This window comes from Carassius gibelio, chromosome B7 (genome assembly GCF_023724105.1).
Source record: "Carassius gibelio isolate Cgi1373 ecotype wild population from Czech Republic chromosome B7, carGib1.2-hapl.c, whole genome shotgun sequence".
Classification (NCBI taxonomy): Eukaryota; Metazoa; Chordata; class Actinopteri; order Cypriniformes; family Cyprinidae; genus Carassius; species Carassius gibelio.
The window spans coordinates 39,936,044-39,954,740 of NC_068402.1; the positions used below are offsets into that span (position 1 = coordinate 39,936,044).

Genomic DNA, 18,697 nt, shown 5'->3' on the forward strand with positions numbered 1-18,697 from the left:
CATGTCGTTTATTTACTGAGTAAAAATATCCCTTCGGTCCTCTGTACGTCTGATGTGTAATAACTACAAAGAAACTAACTGCAGATCTCTGATAAACCACAGACTCATTCTCTCTCAGACACAGAGCCATGATGACTGTGATCTCGGTCAGGCTCGGAGTACGTGAAGGGATGTAATTATATGGGATTCCTCGATGGCAAACCTGATGTTTGTTCTTGGCTGAAGTACTGCGATCGGATGATGTTGTGTAGAGAAACATGTCTGAGCTGCTGGATGAATGCAGTGACACACAAACCAACCTGTTTCAGCGTTAATAGAGAAGATAAATAAATGATCCGAGAGCTACAAACTCAGGTCAGACCTGATGATCAAACTCCCAGGATCCCTTGAGCTCCTTTCCATCTAATACTGATCATCTCTCTGCTAAAATACAACATTATAATGGTTTCCACAGCAAACACCATCACAAACACTACAAAACAACAACGTTTAACCACTGAAGGCATTAAAAATGGTTTTCTGTAGCGTGTTTTGAGACATATTCCATTAGGATTTATTGGTTTACAACAAGCCACCAATAAAAGATGATCAATTTACATTTACATTTAGCAGACACTTTTATCCAAAGCGACTTACAAATGAAGACAGTCGAAGCAATCAAAAACAACAAAAAGAGCAATGATATATAAGTGCTATAACAAGTCTCAGTTAGCTTAAACACAGTAAACATATCAAAGGCTTTTAAATAATATAATACATAAAAAGAAAGCCTATAGAATAGAAAAACCATAGAGCAAGCTAGTGATAGAGGTTTTTTTTTTTTTTTTTTTTTTTTGGTTTGATAGAACTAGCTGGAAGACCTGACAAGAGAGCATTGCAATAGTCCAGCCTGGACAGAACAAGAGCTTGAACAAGGAGTTGTGCAACATGATCCGAAAGAAAGGGCTTGATCTTCTTGATGTTGAATAAAGCAAATCTGCAGGATCGGACAGTTTTAGCAATGTGGTCTGAGAAAGTCAGCTGATCATCAATCATAACTCCAAGGCTACTAGCTGTTTTTGAAGGAGTTATGGTTGATGTGCCTAACTTGATGGTGAAATTGTGATGAAACGATGGGTTTGCTGGAATCACAAGCAGTTCTGTTTTGTCCATCATCCAGTTCTGATGGTCCTTCATCCAGGAAGAAATGTCAGTTAGACAAGCTGAGATGCGAATAGCTACCGTCGGATCATCAGGATGGAATGAGAGGTAGAGTTGAGTGTCATCAGCATAGCAGTGGTATGAAAAGCCATGTTTCTGAATGACAGAACCTAATGATGCCATGTAGACAGAGAAGAGAAGTGGTCCAAGAACTGAGCCCTGAGGCACCCCAGTAGTTAGATGCTGAGACTTGGACACCTCACCTCTCCAAGATACTTTGAAGGACCTATCTGATAGGTAAGACTCAAACCATTGAAGTGTTGTTCCTGAGATGCCTTTTGCCAGTAGGGTTGACAGGAGGATCTGGTGGTTAACCGTGTCAAAAGCAGCGGACAGATCAAGCAGGATAAGTACTGAAGATTTGGATTCTGCTCTTGCCAGTCTTAGGGCTTCAACAACTGAGAGCAAGGCCGTCTCAGCTGAATGTCCACTTCTGAAGCCAGATTGATTGCTGTCAAGGAGATTGCTTTGTGTGAGAAATGTAGAGACTTGTTTGAACACAGCTTGTTCAAGTGTTTTTACAATGACAGGAAGAAGGGAAACTGGTCTGTAGTTCTCTAAAAGAGATGGGTTGAGGTTGGGTTTCTTAAGTAGTGGAGTTATTTGTGCCTGTCTAAATGATGAGGGAAAAACACCAGTGTGGAGGAAAGTGTTGAGGATGTGAGTGAGTGCAGGTACAACTTCAGGAGAAATGGCTTGAAGGAGATGAGATGGAATTGGATCAAGCGGGCAAGTTGTAGAGTGATTAGAAAGGATGAGTTTTGACACTTCTGCCTCAGTGAAGAGTGAAGAGAAGGATGTGAATGGGTATATGTTTGCAGCAGCTCTAAGCTTAGAACGGTGTTCATGTAGAACATCAGATAACCAAGGGGCAGAAGGGGTGCTATGGGCTGGCCTGGAAGATAAGTGGCAGACAGTGTCTAAACAAGATCTAAGATTGGAGCAGAAAGTATCAGTAGCACTGTTAGCATCCAAAGATGCAAACAGTTTAGGGGAAGGAAGTGAAGATGAAACCATTGCAGATAGCCGGGAAGGTGAAAGTGTGCGTAGGTTACGTCGAAAGATGACATGTGGAGGAGTAAGTGATGTGTCAGGGATCATGTTGAGGTTAAGAGTGAGGAGGAAGTGATCCGACGTGTGCAGTGGAGTAACCAGAACATGATCAGTAGAGCAGTGTCACGTATAAATAAGGTCGAGTTGGTTGCCTGATTTGTGAGTAGCAGTAGTTGACATTCGGTTGAGATCAAAAGAGGCAAGCAGTGTGTGGAAATCAGCAGACAGTGGTTTATCTAGATGGATGTTGAAATCTCCAAGCATAACATGGGAAGTACCATCCTTAGGAAAGGGGATGAACTGAATGAGATTCAAAAGGAGCTGTTGATACCCAAAGATGGTAAAGGATTAAATTTCCAATCATTAGATATGAGCAGACCAGTACCTCCACCTCTTCCAGTCAAACTGGGGGAGTGGGAAAATGAGAAATTATTGGAGAGTGCTACAGGTGTAGCAGTGTCCTCTGGTCTGATCCAGGTCTCTGTTAGGGCCATGAGATTAAGCTTTGAATGACTAATAATAGAAGTAATGAAATCGGTTTTGTTTACAGCAGACTGGCAATTCCAGAGACCAATAGAAAAAGAAAGTAGTGTATTAGCATATATAGGCAAAGTGTGCAGGTAGTTACAATTGCGTGTGATGTGTGGTTTGTGAGTGGTAGTGATGGTAGGGATCTGGAAACACAGTAAGAATTGGTTATAAAACTGTTACAGAAGTGAACAAGGAGAAGGAAAAAGGATGAATCAAAACAATACTTATATCCCTTGCAGGTGTCACTGCCCGGTGGAGTCGCACGGTAGAGTCGATGGTCTTTACACTCTTCGGTCTTCACACGAGGAGGGCTTAGCTGGAGGCCTGCCGCGGTATACTAATCTTTTTTACCCGTCAGATAAAACGGAAATTGAATTCAGCTGAACACACTTTACTGTTTATAACAACAAAGGTCTAAGAAAGCACAAGACACTGACAACGTATGCGGTAAGAGTACGAGACCAAACATACCAAATGTAATGAGTCCATTACAGTTTACAGTAAAACCAATACAAGGCTCATCATAACCAGTAAAGCCAATACTAATTTTGTGATGGTGTCTATTTTTTGTTTTCTTTTTTACAGCATGGCTATCTAATATGCATTTTAGGATTGTCCTAAAACATGCTAGCAACAGACTAAAACAGGCTAGCATTGGCTAAAACTGGATAACAATGTGATAAAACATGTTAGCAATGTTCTAAAATATGTAAAAATGCTAATATGCTAAAACATGCTAGTAATGTTAAGGCATGTCAACAATGAGTTCTGGTCAGGTTTTGTCAAGCCAAGCCTCAGTTAATAAACCAGTGTAATAAACTCAGCCTCAGACTCGTCTCCATCTCTGTTAGCGAGGGCTAGTGCTCGTGAACAGATGGATTCATGCAGACTGTGAATGACTCTCAGTGAGACTTCAACACATCCTCACTGTTCGTTTATCTCATCGAGACTGCCATCATCGCACTTCCAGTTAGATATCCAGCATCTTGATCCTGTGTCATTGATCATCATCTATTTATTGTTCAGACACACGTTATGATACGTACAGTGAAGCTCATTTCCAACTTGTGATTATGCAGTTTAATTTTACATAAAAAAATTTTGTTAAAAGACTTTACATGCTTCAAAAAACACAGACAGAATAAGTCACAATGTATTATGGTTTTTACCCAAAAACTGCTGAAAATGAACATCATAAATTAGGAGTCTTCAATCCATTAAGCACACAACCAGAAACAAATGAAATAGCAGCACAAACAATTACATTTACACATCGACACAAAATACAACAAGAAGAAGCCACTGTGTCATTCAGTATACTCCTCTGACTTGAAAACACCTTAGATTCAAGAAAGGATGATCTGATTTCTGAAGAATCAAACTGAATGAGTCAGTAAAGAGTTAAAGAGCAGGAATTGCACTTCTGAAACATCACAAAAGGATTGAATCACATCAGCTCACACATGATCTGAGCACCGAGAGCTTTCAGTGTACACCGCTGTAAACCTGTTAGGAGTTGAAGACATTAGCACTAGCATGTGTGGTCAGTAATAATAATAATAATAACCTGCAGAGGATTATTATTTATTCAGTCGTTGAGTCAGAATCCGTCCTGCTTTTAAAGCAGCAGACGACTGACCTGCAGAGTGCTTCTAATGAACAGAATGCTAATGTCTGCAGGTGTGAACGTCTGTACAGTTATCGGTATCATTAGCATTAGCATCACTCCTGCAGTGAACACACTGTTCTGGTGAAGGATTCGTGATGTGTTCACACGTTACTCCACAGAAGTCTGAACTGAAGCAGAGCTGGGATGTTTCTTCTCTGATGATCGAAGTCTGCTCTGAAACACAACACACATGGCACAAGACTCTCAGGGTTTCCTGCAGCTGACAGTCACACTTAAGACTTTAAAGGTTTTTATTTAAGACTTAATTTATGAAATGCTTGATTTTTTTTTTTTTTTCTTGATCATGCAACATTTAATGCCAAGCCTTTATGACTTAATTTGTGAAAACATCAGTTGAGATTGTTTAAGAGCTGAGAAACTGTTGCTGGAGATACTCCTGGGGAATGTGGATAGTCCCATGGACCTCACACTGAACTGAACTGAATTCAGACCGGACTGAATGAGTGTGAACACAGACAATATATCAACTAGAGCCGGGTTCTCTCGCCTGAAACAAACATTGAAGACAGAGCCTGAAGCAGATTCTCTCAGCTGACCGGCAAGCTGTCTGAACTGAAATGTGTTTGCAGTGTGTTTACACAACCACGCTATAATGATCTCATTAAATCAAAGGGGGCGGGGTCAGCAGAGCTCATTAGCATATAAAGGGAAAAGCACTGAAAGAGGGTGTTGTTTTACACTGCCTTTGAGGAATCTGAACCAAAGTATGCTATAGACTTTCCATTAAGACCCTAAAGAATCACATCAACTTGTAGAAAAGGGGCATCCGACGACCTCTTTAAGAAACATTTAAAAAGTCAAACCCAAACATCGATGACTTACAGAAAAAAACAACAACTTTAGAACAAGAAGTGTGAGCTAAATCAATCGCAGCCGATTAAACAGGAGAATTTCTCAAAGCGATTGGTGAGAGCCCATGTGGATCGGCATCAGAAGTGTTTGTTATTATCAGCCGAAGCAGTAGTACTCATCAGTTTCCACACGAGGCCGCAGCGGAGGTTTGCCGAGCGTGTCCTGCTCCGCGGTCGAGCGGCGGTCAAGCTCCTCGTCCTCGAGTGTGTCCAGATAACTGCCCAGCGAGATCCCGTCCAGTCCGTCGCTGCAGGAGCCGCGCTCTGACTCCGCCCCCTCTGATAGGCTGCACAAGCTGTCCGTCACACTGCCCTCGCGGCTGGCCCCGCCCCCGCGCTCCTCCAGCACCCAGCGGAGCGACTCGATGCCCTCGTTGATGGACAGCAGCTGATGCATCAGTGTGACATCGATGGAGCGCAGATGAGCCTGCGATCGAGACACACGTCAGAAACACTGCAACAGCTCTGTATTACACTTTAAACATCTGTTAAACTGTCATGTATTTCTGTGATGCTCCGCTGTATTTTCAGCATCATTCCTCCAGTCTTCAGTGTCACATGATCTTCAGAAATCAGAATAATATGATGATTTACTGCTCAAGAAACATTCCTGATTATTATCAATGTTGAAAACAGTCGTACTACACAATATTTCTGTGGAAACTGTGAGCATTTATTTATGTCACACCATACGTTTCTTCCCTGTCACAATTTGGATGAAACGACTGTATCCTTAAAGAATAAAAGTATTATTTCTTTCTCAGTATGTTCTGGTAACGATCACTAGATGATGATGAGTGTGTTATTGCTGACTCTGAGGTGATCAGATCATAGCTGATAGAAATCAATCTTTTCCAGCAAGTTTCATTTGATCCTTACCTGGTTATGCACACTTCACCTTTATAAAGCCTTCTTTTCTAAAAGTGTACATCATCTTTTGAGTTTCCTACATTTAATCAGTCAATATGAATAATAAGACATTTGGGATAGGGATGCAAAGGGGTGGGAAATTTGTGGTATATTTCCAGAAACTTTCCAAAAATCCCTGGAATATTTTTAATAGACTGAATCATGCAGTGAAAATAATGTCAAATCACACATGGTTAATATGATTACGATATATATCACACACTCCTAGTTTCAGTACTTTAGGTCTGTTTAACTTCAAAGCACAGATAATCACACTTGTGTGCACAGAAATCTAATGTTGTCCTTTAATACAAATTTCACATTTCTGCTTCCAAACATTCACTGAGGAAATTAAACCATTTTCTGTGGGTTATAACGAAGAGTGCTGTTGATTCAGCTGAACTTGATCTGAACCTTGAACAGTTCTGTCAAATTAAAAGCATTTAAGTCAACAGTGTAATTGTCCAGCGCACAGACACACACTCACACACACACACACACACCCCGGTGCTCTAGTCTAATTAACCCAAACACCCCACAGAGACTCAGTAATAATCTCATTATCTGAGACAACAGAGGAACAGAAGAACAACAGCGAGGAAACACTGGAGAATCAAAGGAGTCAAACTGAATCATTCATGCTGATTCAACACAAGATCCTCTCGAAGCAGTCGGTGACACGATACAGGCGAAACATCTCTGCAAGGCAAATAAAGCCAATACAGAGAGACAGATCTGCACCAGATTAGAGTCAGACGTGAACACGAGCGACTGAGACACGAACAGACCATAATACTGCCACTGTTCCCCACGGCAACAGACACGCTGTGTTACAGGAGCAGCCCAGCGACGCATGAACTCTGTCACAGCAGAGGAACAGAACAAACCCTGAGGGAACTGTCCCTTTAAGAGCCTTCAACGCTGACACAGCTTCACTGTCTGCTGCTCTGATCAACACTGGGAGCTGGTGAAGATCTGAGGGTTCAAAGGTCACAGCCTGGGTGTGTGAGTGTGAGTGTGTCCTTTTATGGTCTGTGAATGTGTGTGTGTGTGTGTGTGCGCGTGTGTATGTGTGTCCATTTATGGTATGTGAATGTGTGCATGTGTGTGTGCGTGTGTGTCCATTTATGGTCTGTGAATGTATGTGTGCGTGCGTGTGTGTGTGTGTGTGTGTGTGTGTGTGTCCGTCCATTTATGGTTTGAGAATGAATGCATGTGTGTGCGTGCTTGTGTGTGTGTGTGTCCATTTATGGTCTGTGAATGTATGTGTGTGTGTGTGTGTGTGTCCATTTATGGTCTGTGAATGTATGTGTGTGTGTGTGTGTGCTCCTGGGTTCTGTTTGCCCTGACAATGCTCCTCCAGTCTCTCACAGTGGTCAGATAATCGTGTCTGTCTCTTTAAATGTGTGTTCAGGCTTGCAGGGGTCAACGACCTCAACAATAAATGTTTAATCTGGTACTGCCTCTAGAAACAACAGAAGATGCTCGAGTTCTCTCTGTGTGAGTGTTTCTCAGTCGGTAAAGCAGACCGTTACAGGTCTCTACCCACACACGACGGTAACTCTCCGAGCACAATGTTCTCCGTGTTCCTCAGCTCTATATCAGAGAAAGAACCAGGATTGAGAAGTAGAAGACGGGACAACAGTTACAACATTTCAGAGTTAAAGTTCATACAAACAGAGATTAATAGACAAGTTTCAGTCAAATATTTATTTATTTAGACCTTACAAATATGTCTCACTTCCGCTGATTCATTAAACAACACGGTTTATTTCAGGGATCACATGCATAATTATGTCCAACAGTATAAGAAAAATCAGAAATGGTTTAAATGTCCTTTGAAATAACTCTAACCACGTGTTTTGATATGGTGGGAATTTTAAGTAGATCATTAATTGTTAAATACATTTACGGTAACTTATATATTGTGTTTTTAGATGTTTCTTGAAGATGCATGTGCATTACTGCATGTGAAATTAATTTAGTTTTGCAAAATAACAATTTTAAAGGTAACCATGTAATTAAAAGGCAATGGTTGACAATTAGGGATGTCAAAGATTAATGGATGATCGGTTAATTGTCGATAAGAGATTGATCGATTAAATCTGATCTGATCGGAGAACAGCTGTGGATCCGCCGCTGATCTGGAGTCAGTGTTTGTGAGATCATCTGATCATCTGTTCCACTGTTAATCAGTCCTCAGACAAACAAGAACAAGACTAGACCTGAGAAACACGCACAGCACGTGACCAGACACCTCAGGAAAAACACACGACCCCAGATCAGATCACTTCCGGTGTGTCTGAACTCTGCTGAACCGGTTCAGGAGTATAAACACATTAACCCTCGAGGAGAATCATGAGCCAGACTTCAAAGCTATATTCACTATAAGACACATGAACTTGAATTATAAACAGACGGAAATGCGTTATAAATGTCTGGTTATGATACTGAAAGCGCGTATGACGTTTAAACCGAGCAAACTGAGCGAAACTAACGCAACGAGTCGCTGGAGTCTAAACGACTCTATTGATTCAGTCTAAGCGACTCTTCTGGATCGGTGTAAACGACTCTTTGACCGCACACTCACCATCTGTTGCCGCAGGAAGCTGATCTTGTTGTGGAGCGTCTGTAGATCATCGGTTCGCTCGCGGGTTTCCGAGCCTCTGAACGGTTCGCCCGCGAATGAACGAATCAAACTCTCCGGAACTTTCCGACCCAGCTTGTTCTCCACCTCTCTTAAGTCCGGCAGATCCCCCATCTTCATCCTCATTAATAATCCAGATCCTACCGGAGCATTACGTCAGACCCTCGGTTACACGGACCCGGATCTTCTGAGGCTCAGAATCGCGGGATTACTCCGGTAACGCGCCCGGATCCGTTCCTAGGTGCTCCTCGGATCTGACGCACGGGACGCGCGCACGCACAGGTGACAACCGCCCTTATGTTCGTCATCATCCGGCGGCGCATGCGCAACACGGTCCTCGCGCGTTATTCAGGAACACTCCTCAACATGCTGATAAACAAACCCCCAGTGAACGCGCCCTGCTCTCTGCACTGCTGTGATATGGTTCAGTGTGGTTGTATTTTAAAAACATCTCTCAGTACAGAAGAATGTGTTCACCTGGTGAACAGCGTGGAGCTCCTGCGCCATCTAGCGGTGAACCGAGGAACACCAGACGAGCGCTTCAACTGTAAGAGGATCAGTCTGGAAACACTCTCTGAGCACATTTAGATACACGCAGGCGTGCATCACAACAGTAGTTCTGTTAAATGACACACACTCACACTCTCACACACACACACACACACACACACACACACACACACACACACACACACACACACACACACACACATATATATATATATATATATATATATATATATATATATATATATATATATATTATAATTGTTATAATTATTTATAACAATATTTTTTATAAAAGTTATAATTATTTTTTTCATGTGAACATTATGAAGTTAATGCACACTGGTGGTAGTTGAGGAGAGACCACCAAATGATTGTAAAGCGCTTTGGGAGGTCAGATACAGACAGTAAAGTGCTATTATAAACGCTTCATTCACTCATTGAAGTATGAACAGCAGTGGAACAACAGCATCATCTAGCGGTGAAAGGAAGAACGACATCAGAAACAGTTTGTTGGTTTATTTCAACATTTCCATCATTAGACTTTAGATTATTCATCGTTCAACTTTTTAAAATAAAGTTAAAATATTTTTTTAAACACGTGTAATGAGATGCATAAAGTCAAACTCGTGATTTTTCACGACTATTTCAGTGTTATTAGGGGACAATACACTGTATGCAGTATTCAGAAAAAAGCACCTTTAAATACACATTTATGTGAGCATAATTGTGCTTGTACCTGTCGCTCAGAAAGGTGTATGATAATATTACACATGTTTATGCTGTATAAGTGTTTATACGACAGACTGTGTTTTGTTGTGGTCATCATAGCGCTGATACTGGTCTCCTAGCAACGGCTGGCGTCCCTCAGTCCTGTTCGCGCGCAAACGAACCACACACGTGCTGGCGGCAAAAATAATCGCCACAAGGAGGAGCGCGGCAACCACGGCAACAGTGACGATCTGCGTCGGTGTGAGTGGTCGAGCTGAGAGAGAGAGAAAGACAGAGAAAGACAGACAGAGAGAGAGAGAGAGAGAGAGAGAGAGAGAGAGAGAGAGTCACATCAGCGGCTCTAAAGCTACAAAACACAGCCCATGTTGACTGGTCATATTATGTAAAGGGTCATCGGATGCAACATGCTTTTTCTCAGTTCAAGCCAATCTCAGCTTCTTATCTGTGTGATGTCACACAAACCCAGGCCCCTCCCACGATTGTTGATTGACACTAGTGTTTTACCTTAGCTCCGCCCTTAGTGAGCTGTCATCAGTGTTTCTATGCTGGAGCTGATGTAGACAAGAATGACTCCTACGTGATTGAGGGCTTCTGTTGTTGGATGTAATAATGAACATAGCAGTCGTCATTTACTGCCAAAATCTGAGCACCTGAAGACGCAGTGGATTACATTTGTCTTTGAAGGGAATGTCTAACTAGATTTATCTATGTTAGCGTGAATCATTCATTGCGAATCACCAGACTCACACACAGAAGAAGTAATTATGAATCTGTGCAAACAGTCTTTCCTAATAATGTCCTAATTAGCAAGTTTCACTATGAATGAAGAGAGAAGAAGAGAGGGGCGGAGCAAGCAGAGCTCATTAGCAGGGTTCTAAATTAACTTTTTTGATCACCAGCCAATGTGGCTGGTAACTTTCTAAAGTTACCAGCCAATCAGAATTTCCACTAGCCATTTTTTTTTTTTTTTCGGTAAAAATAACAAATTATGAGTGCCACTGAATGCATTTGATCATTTTATTAACATTGTTGGCATGAAAAACTTCCGTTTATAAACCGTACTCACGAATTCATAAACTGTTACCTTGGTTTAACAAATTGTGCCCACAAATTTCCAATCCGTGCGCTCAGTTTTTGTAAACTGTACCCTCGGTTTTTGAATCCGTACCCACAAATTCATAATCCGTGCGCACACTTTCGCAATACGTTCCCACGGATCTGTAAACCGTACTCACGGATTCATGCAGCAAGCTCCTGTTAACATACAGTTTTATTGACTATTATTATGTGGAATAGGTTTATTAATAATAAAGGAATAATCTTATAATAGCAACTGATTATTATTGTACAATAAACCTGGCATTGTGACTAACTCTGGAGTAATTTTTTCCTGTTTTTTTCCTGTTCCTGTTGTTAATTGTTTTGGATAAAAGATTCTTATGAATAACCTGTATAAAAATATATACTAATGATAAAAATAAAAATAAAGTTATTTTTATCATTTTAATTTGTAGGCTAAATAAATGAGTACAAGAAAATAATTCATGAATTGCTTTACTTTTAAATAAACTTTGACAGTTTTGTAAATGCTTATCTACAATTCTTTCTTAACATGCATGAAGACTTATTTTTCTGATTTTATTATACTAAGCTCCATCCACCCCACCTGCCGGAGTTAGATGCATGTTTCACTGTTAATGTTATTAATAAATAATGAGGCCGAAAATAACATTGCATTCAGTTAGAGAGAAAAGGAATGAAAACATAACCGGCATATTATTTGTTTTGTATTGCTTTTTACCCTTATTTTCTTTTATTTTCTTTTTTTTTTCTTTTTTTTTTTCATAAAATACAGGCGGCTGTGTCTTATCCTATTGGTGATTAATGTAATAATCACTATTAAAATAAACGCTAAAAAGAAGACTATTTGTGAATGCTGATCGTGGACTCATTGGATACTATGTAAAATAATGTTTAATAAACAGAAATGAATCTGCCGGTGGGGGCGGAGCTACAAATGCGTGTCAGTTTACAAACACAAATCCGAGGGAACGAATTGTGAAAGTGTGCGCACGGATTATGAATTTGTGGGTACAGATTCAAAAACCGAGGGTACGGTTTACAAAATCTGAGCGCACGGATTGGGAATTCGTGGGCACGGTTTGTTAATCCGTGGGTACACTTTGTTAAACCGAGGGAACAGTTTATGAATTTGTGAGTACGGTTTATAAACTGAGGGGACAGTTGATTTTTTTTTTCTCCTACAGGTGACGTGCGGGGCTTTCCGTAATATCCTCATCCCCTGCCTCGTTCCTCTTTTTGCCCCCAGAAATCTGTCCCAACCACCGCCACATTTAGTTTAATCTTAATTTTTTTCTTTAATAGCTAACTCCCTCCTCTTTCAGTCTATGCTCCCTGCTCTGGCTCCATTCGTTCTTTTTCCTTGTGTTTTCTGATGGACGCTATTCGTTTCCATGTTTTTTCGCGCTGGTTTCACTGCAAACTGCGTGCAGACAATGAGCACATGAAACGTCATCACGTAGCATTACAGCACAGTGTTCATGGGAAATGTAGGAAGTGCTGCCAGGGGATAAATGACCGAGAACAGAGCCTCATGTCATGCATCACCAGCCAAACTGGCTAGTAAGTTTTAATTAACATGTTAATTTAGAACACTGCTCATTAGCATTTAAAGGGACACGCACCGAAACAGCGTGCTGATTTTGACAGGGTAAAAAGGTGTTGTTTTACACTACTGTTGAGAAATGTTACCTAACGTATGTTATAGACTTCTCATTAAGACCCTAAAGAATAATATCAGCTTGTGGAAAATGGGCATCCGATGACCCTTTTAAGTAATATTAATAATATTATGTAATATATTATATATGATAATTATAATAATCAGAAGAAGAAGAATGCCGCTGACCAGGCCACTCGGCCTCATAGGAGTATCCCAGGTTTTCAGCAGCTGTCACAAACATCTCTGCGTTGGTCACCGGTGGCCAGAAGGGCACCATGTTGAACTCTCGGTTGTGTCCGATGGGTGTGTTTTCCAGCGGGTAGATGGAAGCATCTGGAGAGACACAACACAACAGAATAGAGAATACTGTATATACAAACACATGAAGCACACTGAGTGGAGGGAGGCAGGTTTACCGGGAGCGTGTCTGCGCAGCCACTCGTCGAACACGGCGTCGGTGAAGGTGTGCAGCAGCACGAATATGGGGTCGTTGGGCGATAAGTGTGTCTGTCCACCCGTCCCATTCAGGAACAGGTGCGCAAGGTTGTGGAGGCTGCGGACCGCGGGGTCGTAGTTCCCCTGAGGAGCGCTGTAACCTGCCCAAACAACAGCACACGTGATCAGAACACAGAAATACGCCATGTACGGAAGGCCAAATGGTTCAAAAACACGAGAATTGTAACACATCCACCACATGTAAAATGTGTGTATTTAAATGAGCACTAAGCGAATGTTTCCAAACGATGTTGATATTTGAAAGCACCAAACAAACTTTTTTTTATTAAAACAAACAATTTATTAAAGATGTAGTGCACAATCAGAGTCCAAAACCAGGCAAAGGTCAAAACACAGGCAATATGTCCAAAACAAAGGTAACAGGGCAAAATCACAGGTTATCCAGAAAAGGGTATCTTAACAAGACCAGGGGCCTGTTTCAGTAAAGAGGTTCAACCAGCTCTCAGGTAAAACTTGAACTTTGTCTGAAAGTCGTCTACTTAAAGGTGCCATAGAATGCATTGATACAATATTTTAAATTGCTCTCTGATGTCTCCAGAGTCTGTATGCGAAGTTGTATCTCAAAATACCCCACAGAAAATATTTGATAGCTTCTTGAAATTGGCACTTTTAGGGTATGAGCCAAAACGCTCTGTTTATGTGCATGTCCCCTTTAAATGAATATGGTCTGGTGCTCCCGTCTCCCTTCCAGTGTTGCCAAGTCTGTGGAACTGGGATACTTTAACACTGTTGCCTCAGGTTGCTTTTCATGTCTACGGTAGGGTTTTGTTGTGAAACAAACCTGTGAAACCTGGCAACCCTGATTCAGAAGAGTGTGAGCTTCGAGAGCTCATGTCCGCAGGCAGGTGACCGTGTTACTGACCTCACACATTGCTTCCAAACGCAATGTTCAACTACCACTTCCTGTTTATTAGGAGGTCTCCCTCCTTACCCATGAGTGCATCTATGGTGACGCCCCATCATATCTCAAGGATCCTCTAAACATACACTCCATTCTGCAGCAACATATTTTTTTTTCTTGTTAGCTCAGAATCGACTCAAGAAAGAATCACGATGCATTCGCAAAAATCTCAGAATCAATGCTGAATCATTTCCCGTTTCGAGATTCATTGACTTTCCTAGCCCTAATATTTAACATACTGATTTTTATTTAAAGATAATTGAGATGTTAAGTCAAACCATCAGTTTTTGAACCATTTGGCCTTCCATAGCGCTGCTGCAGCTGAAAGCTTGCCTCACCCTCGATGGAGTTCCTGAAGCTGTCAGACGAGGTGGAGTAGAAGGGTGGAGAGTCGAAGGCGGTCAGCTCCAAACACGCCTCCACGTCCTGAGGCTCGGGCAGACGCTGCACCATGGGACGGGCCGTGTTACCGGCGGGGTTCCTGCGGATGGGACTGCTCTCCGAACCTAGCAGACCAATCACACATCACACATCACAACACTGATCCCAGTACAGCCGTACGATTAACCGATTCAAACACCCATGCTCAAACTGATCTCTAAATGACAACGATTCACCTGTGCCTTTAAAACCTTGTAAAAATCATCAGATATAGTTTGGTTCTAATGCATTGATGTCAATGGTAGTGATCAAAATTGAGCAAGTTAATAGTAACTGGTGTTTCATATAACGTGTGTGTTGATTGCCTCTAGGTGGTGACAGGTGACTGTTCGAATAAACGAGCCGTCGTTGAATCATTCATTCAAGAGATTCACCCAGTAATGAAACAAGTATTTATGAGTGATTCATCAAATCATTTTTCCATCATTTTTATATTAAAAATTGGCATATTAAATATATTTAAATAAATACATATATGTAAATGTTTAATAGTTCATTATAATTAATTAAATACTTTTAAATAGACTGCAGCAATTAATGTTTTGTCACACATTGTTTTGTTTAGTTCAGAGTCATGATCTCTATTTGAGACAAATAATAATAATAATGATAATAATTGTTCTCAGTTCATCCAGAATCGTTTAGCTTTGCTGTACAATCAGATAAATACTGATATATCATCAACATTCACTCAACATACTGAGGTTACAGGTTATATATGTGTGTGTGTGTGTGTGTGTGTGTGTGTGTGATCTAAAGTACCGTATGTTTCTGGACTTTTTAGGAACATAAATTAGATAAATGTATTGGATAAAGCCAGATGAAAAACTGAATAAATCAGTGTGAATGAAACATGAGCAAACCTTCAGACTATAGAGACATCAAAGAGCAAAATCATATGCACGAAGCACTTTTTGCGCTTTATAAGAATAAAAGAAGACTATCTCAGCATCTAATCCTTGTATTTGGATATTTTTTCTCTTTGGTGGATTCTAACTCATGGTCTTGCTTGTCGTGTCTTGTCTGTAAATAGCTCAGATGTGTTTAGTGTAAAGGATCCTACAGTAGTGTGAGGCGGCTGTATTACTGTTGCAGATGGTTCCCAGCGTGTCGTACTCCTCCACGCTCTCACAGATGACCCTCCAGCGGGAGAAGATGGAGTTGGAGCTGATGGAGCTGGAGTCGAAGGAGCTGCGTGCACCCATCAGGTCGTCTGTGCAGATGTCACACTCGCTGCCGCCGATGGCGAAGTCCCAGTACGGCAGAGCGAAGCTGGGGTCTCCTAACATCACCTGAGACACACATCACAGCACCAGATAGAAATGTAGCTCTGCATCAGTGTCTCATCAATGGATGCTCTGCAGTGAATGGGTGCCGTCAGAATGAGAGTCTGATAAAAACATCACAATTTCACAATTCGTCCAGTAACAAAAGTGCATCTGCTGTTGTCTCTCACATATTAGTTTAGATCTGTTTAATCTGTTTAAACGCTGATGATCTGTGCAGATTTTTCACTTTTTCACTGGAGGAAGTGTTATTATGGATTGTAGACTCTGTGTGTTTGAGTTAAATTCATCTTAATGCTGGATGTGTTTCATCTTTTGTCTTCTCCAGATGTTCACTGATGGACTGGAGTGCTGTGGATTATTGGGATGTTTTTATCAGACTCTCGTTCTGACGGCACCCATTCACTGCAGAGCATCCATTGATGAGACACTGACTACAAACCTGATGAAGAAACACACTAAATCTCAATGAATCGAGAGTGAGGACATTTTCAGCAAATCTTCAGCTTTGGGTGAACTATTTCTTTGGAAACGGACAGAATCTGAACACACTGAACTCAAAGCTTCATCTCTGGAGACAGACGAGTCTTTGTGTGAGATGTTAAAGAGGCTCATTACACACTTAATAACATTTTCTGCATAAAAAGTGTGGGATTTGTGTCTTCCTCTCCATTTCTCTGATTCTCCTCACATATAACGGTTGTAAAGTGTGAAGATCATGAATCATCCTGCACAAGTGTGTCTGAGATTGAGCTCCAGGAACATTATCAACACGAGCTGTTGAAGAGTGTGTGTGTGGCACCTGCATGTCTCTCTCCAGCTGCAGCAGATGGTAGCGGTGCCAGGTGAGGAACCCGGGGCCCTCGTGACTGAAGTCCACTCCGCCGAAGCTGTCCTGTCCGGTCCCCAGGAAAGTCTTGCTGACCGAGTAATAGTGCGTCCACACGAACAGGTTATAGATGCTGATGTTCTCGAACTGCGTCGTGCTGTTGTCCGGGCCCAGGATCTCGGAGTAGCGGCGGGTCGCGATCACGATGTCCGGGTGAGGAGCGCGCTTGGCCTGATCGAGCGCGTTCACGAAGAAGCGCTTCTCGTCCGCGCTGAGCTGCATCACATTCCTCCTGACTGACACACGCACACACACACACACACACACACACACAGAGAGAGAGGGAGATATGATCAGATACCTGCTGAGAGCTGCCTCTGTTTCAGCCACGAGACACATCTGAAGCTGGTAGTCCATTCATTCATTCATTTGTGCAGAATTACACACGTTAAGCGACATTCCAGACGGGGGCGGGGAGGGGGGTGTTTAGAGGTAAACGGAATACAATATATAAATGCAAAATCAAATAAGAATAATTTTAGAATGTATTATTTTATTTTACTTCCTTTATTTTTAAGCGGGGAACAATAAGGTGTAGATTAATTAATAATATCTAATATTCTTAGAATAGCCTATTAATAGATTAATTAAATAGAATAAACATTACTGAATCAATTAAACATTCAAAGATGCATTCTTGACTGAGAGAAAAAAGTATATATATATATATATATATATATATATATATATATATATATATATATATATATGTATAGATATATATACATATAGTGTGTAATTGTATAATTACGAAATAAAATGTAAGTTACAATCCTTTTATTTATTTATTTATTTTTTCTCCATCAAACTAAACTCGCATGATCCAGTTACTGCTGGTCTAGTCACGAGTTCACTCAAACTTCTGAACTTGCTGGTCAGTCTGATTAATCTGGCTGACCGCTTTAGAAGCGGGTTAAGAAGACACTATGTGTGTGAGAGAAGGAGAAAGTTCTGACCCACGGGCACGCGCTGCTCGCACGCGTCTCCGGTGAATCCGTGCGCGCAGCCGCCGCAGTCAAAGCCGCCGAAGTTCCCATTGCAGCGGCACGCGCGCGTGAAGAAGCGCCGTGGCCAGAGCTCGCGGTCGTCGCGCCCCTCATACGGGTATTGCGGGCCGTGTGCACGCGCATCCGCGCGCACGTCCACGCACCGCCCGCGCCCGGCGAGCGCGCCGCACGGGTCACTCTCCAGAGCGGACGGGGACGGGCAGCACTGCGCGCTCCTGAGGCCCTCCGGCGTCACGCACGCCCGCGGGAACTGAGCACGAACGAGCCCCAGCGCGTGCACGAGCAGCAGCATTCCTCCGCATGATCTCCGCAACATCACTAAAACGGGCGTGAAATTTCAAAACAGTGAATAATATCCAAATACTTTCCAATAAAGCTCCAGATCCCTTCAAAAACAGCAAATACCATCAAGTTTTCTCAGGAACAGTTCTTAAATTAAACTTAATCAACGGCCTTCTGAATGCTCCACATAAACTACAGCAGAAGTTCCCACATCGTCTCCAGTAACGAACAGTGGGTCAGATCTGTAATTATTCGGGTTATGCTCGCGGAAAGAACGGCGGAGGAGTTTAAATAGCGGCGGAGCGCGTGACCGCAGCTCTGATCCCCGCGTGACCGCGTCACATTCACGCGCCCCGAGCTGAGACTCCGGTCTTTACAAGACACGAGACAGATCTTCATAAGGTGATTTCTCCAGACCTGTCTTCAGAGCACAGCTCTTCACTGTCAGATGTTCAACATCCAGTCTTCAGCCTGACTCTCAGCTCAGTTCAGAGTTATCTGTGTAAAGCTTT

General features: G+C 42.0%; 4 protein-coding genes across 5 annotated transcripts in view; all 4 read right to left on the minus strand.

Moving 5' to 3' along the window:
• The window catches only part of LOC127962387 (histone H2B), a 966,021-nt gene that overhangs the window by 185,613 nt on the left and 761,711 nt on the right, over positions 1-18,697 (minus strand). The window lies entirely within an intron of this gene.
• The window catches only part of LOC127962369 (histone H3-like), a 931,300-nt gene that overhangs the window by 184,165 nt on the left and 728,438 nt on the right, over positions 1-18,697 (minus strand). The gene's annotated exons all lie outside the window — the stretch shown is intronic.
• Positions 4,736-9,147, minus strand: LOC127962367 (leucine rich adaptor protein 1-like). The gene is made up of 2 exons (XM_052561942.1): positions 8,825-9,147; positions 4,736-5,752 (listed from the first exon to the last, which is right to left on the minus strand). Exons 1-2 carry the CDS (start codon positions 9,005-9,007, stop codon positions 5,423-5,425), a joined length of 513 nt encoding a protein of 170 aa, XP_052417902.1. The 5' UTR covers positions 9,008-9,147; the 3' UTR covers positions 4,736-5,422.
• On the minus strand, positions 9,893-18,459 carry tyrp1a (tyrosinase-related protein 1a). The gene is made up of 7 exons (XM_052561923.1): positions 17,853-18,459; positions 16,810-17,132; positions 15,809-16,013; positions 14,619-14,786; positions 13,280-13,459; positions 13,050-13,196; positions 9,893-10,373 (listed from the first exon to the last, which is right to left on the minus strand). The coding sequence occupies exons 1-7, from the start codon at positions 18,217-18,219 to the stop codon at positions 10,183-10,185; spliced, it is 1,581 nt and encodes a 526-aa protein (XP_052417883.1). The 5' UTR covers positions 18,220-18,459; the 3' UTR covers positions 9,893-10,182.

Excerpts from the sequence above, each read along its gene's own strand:
- tyrp1a (XM_052561923.1), bottom strand. The coding sequence starts at position 18,219 with ATGTTGCGGAGATCATGCGGAGGAATGCTGCTGCTCGTGCACGCGCTG. Across the intron at positions 14,787-15,808 it reads GCTGGGAACCATCTGCAACA|GTTCGGAGAGCAGTCCCATC; the intron begins GTAATACAGCCG and ends TTGGTCTGCTAG. Across the intron at positions 13,460-14,618 it reads CTTCAGGAACTCCATCGAGG|GTTACAGCGCTCCTCAGGGG; the intron begins GTGAGGCAAGCT and ends TTGTTTGGGCAG.
- LOC127962367 (XM_052561942.1), bottom strand. The coding sequence starts at position 9,007 with ATGAGGATGAAGATGGGGGATCTGCCGGACTTAAGAGAGGTGGAGAAC. Across the intron at positions 5,753-8,824 it reads GCTTCCTGCGGCAACAGATG|GCTCATCTGCGCTCCATCGA; the intron begins GTGAGTGTGCGG and ends TCTCGATCGCAG.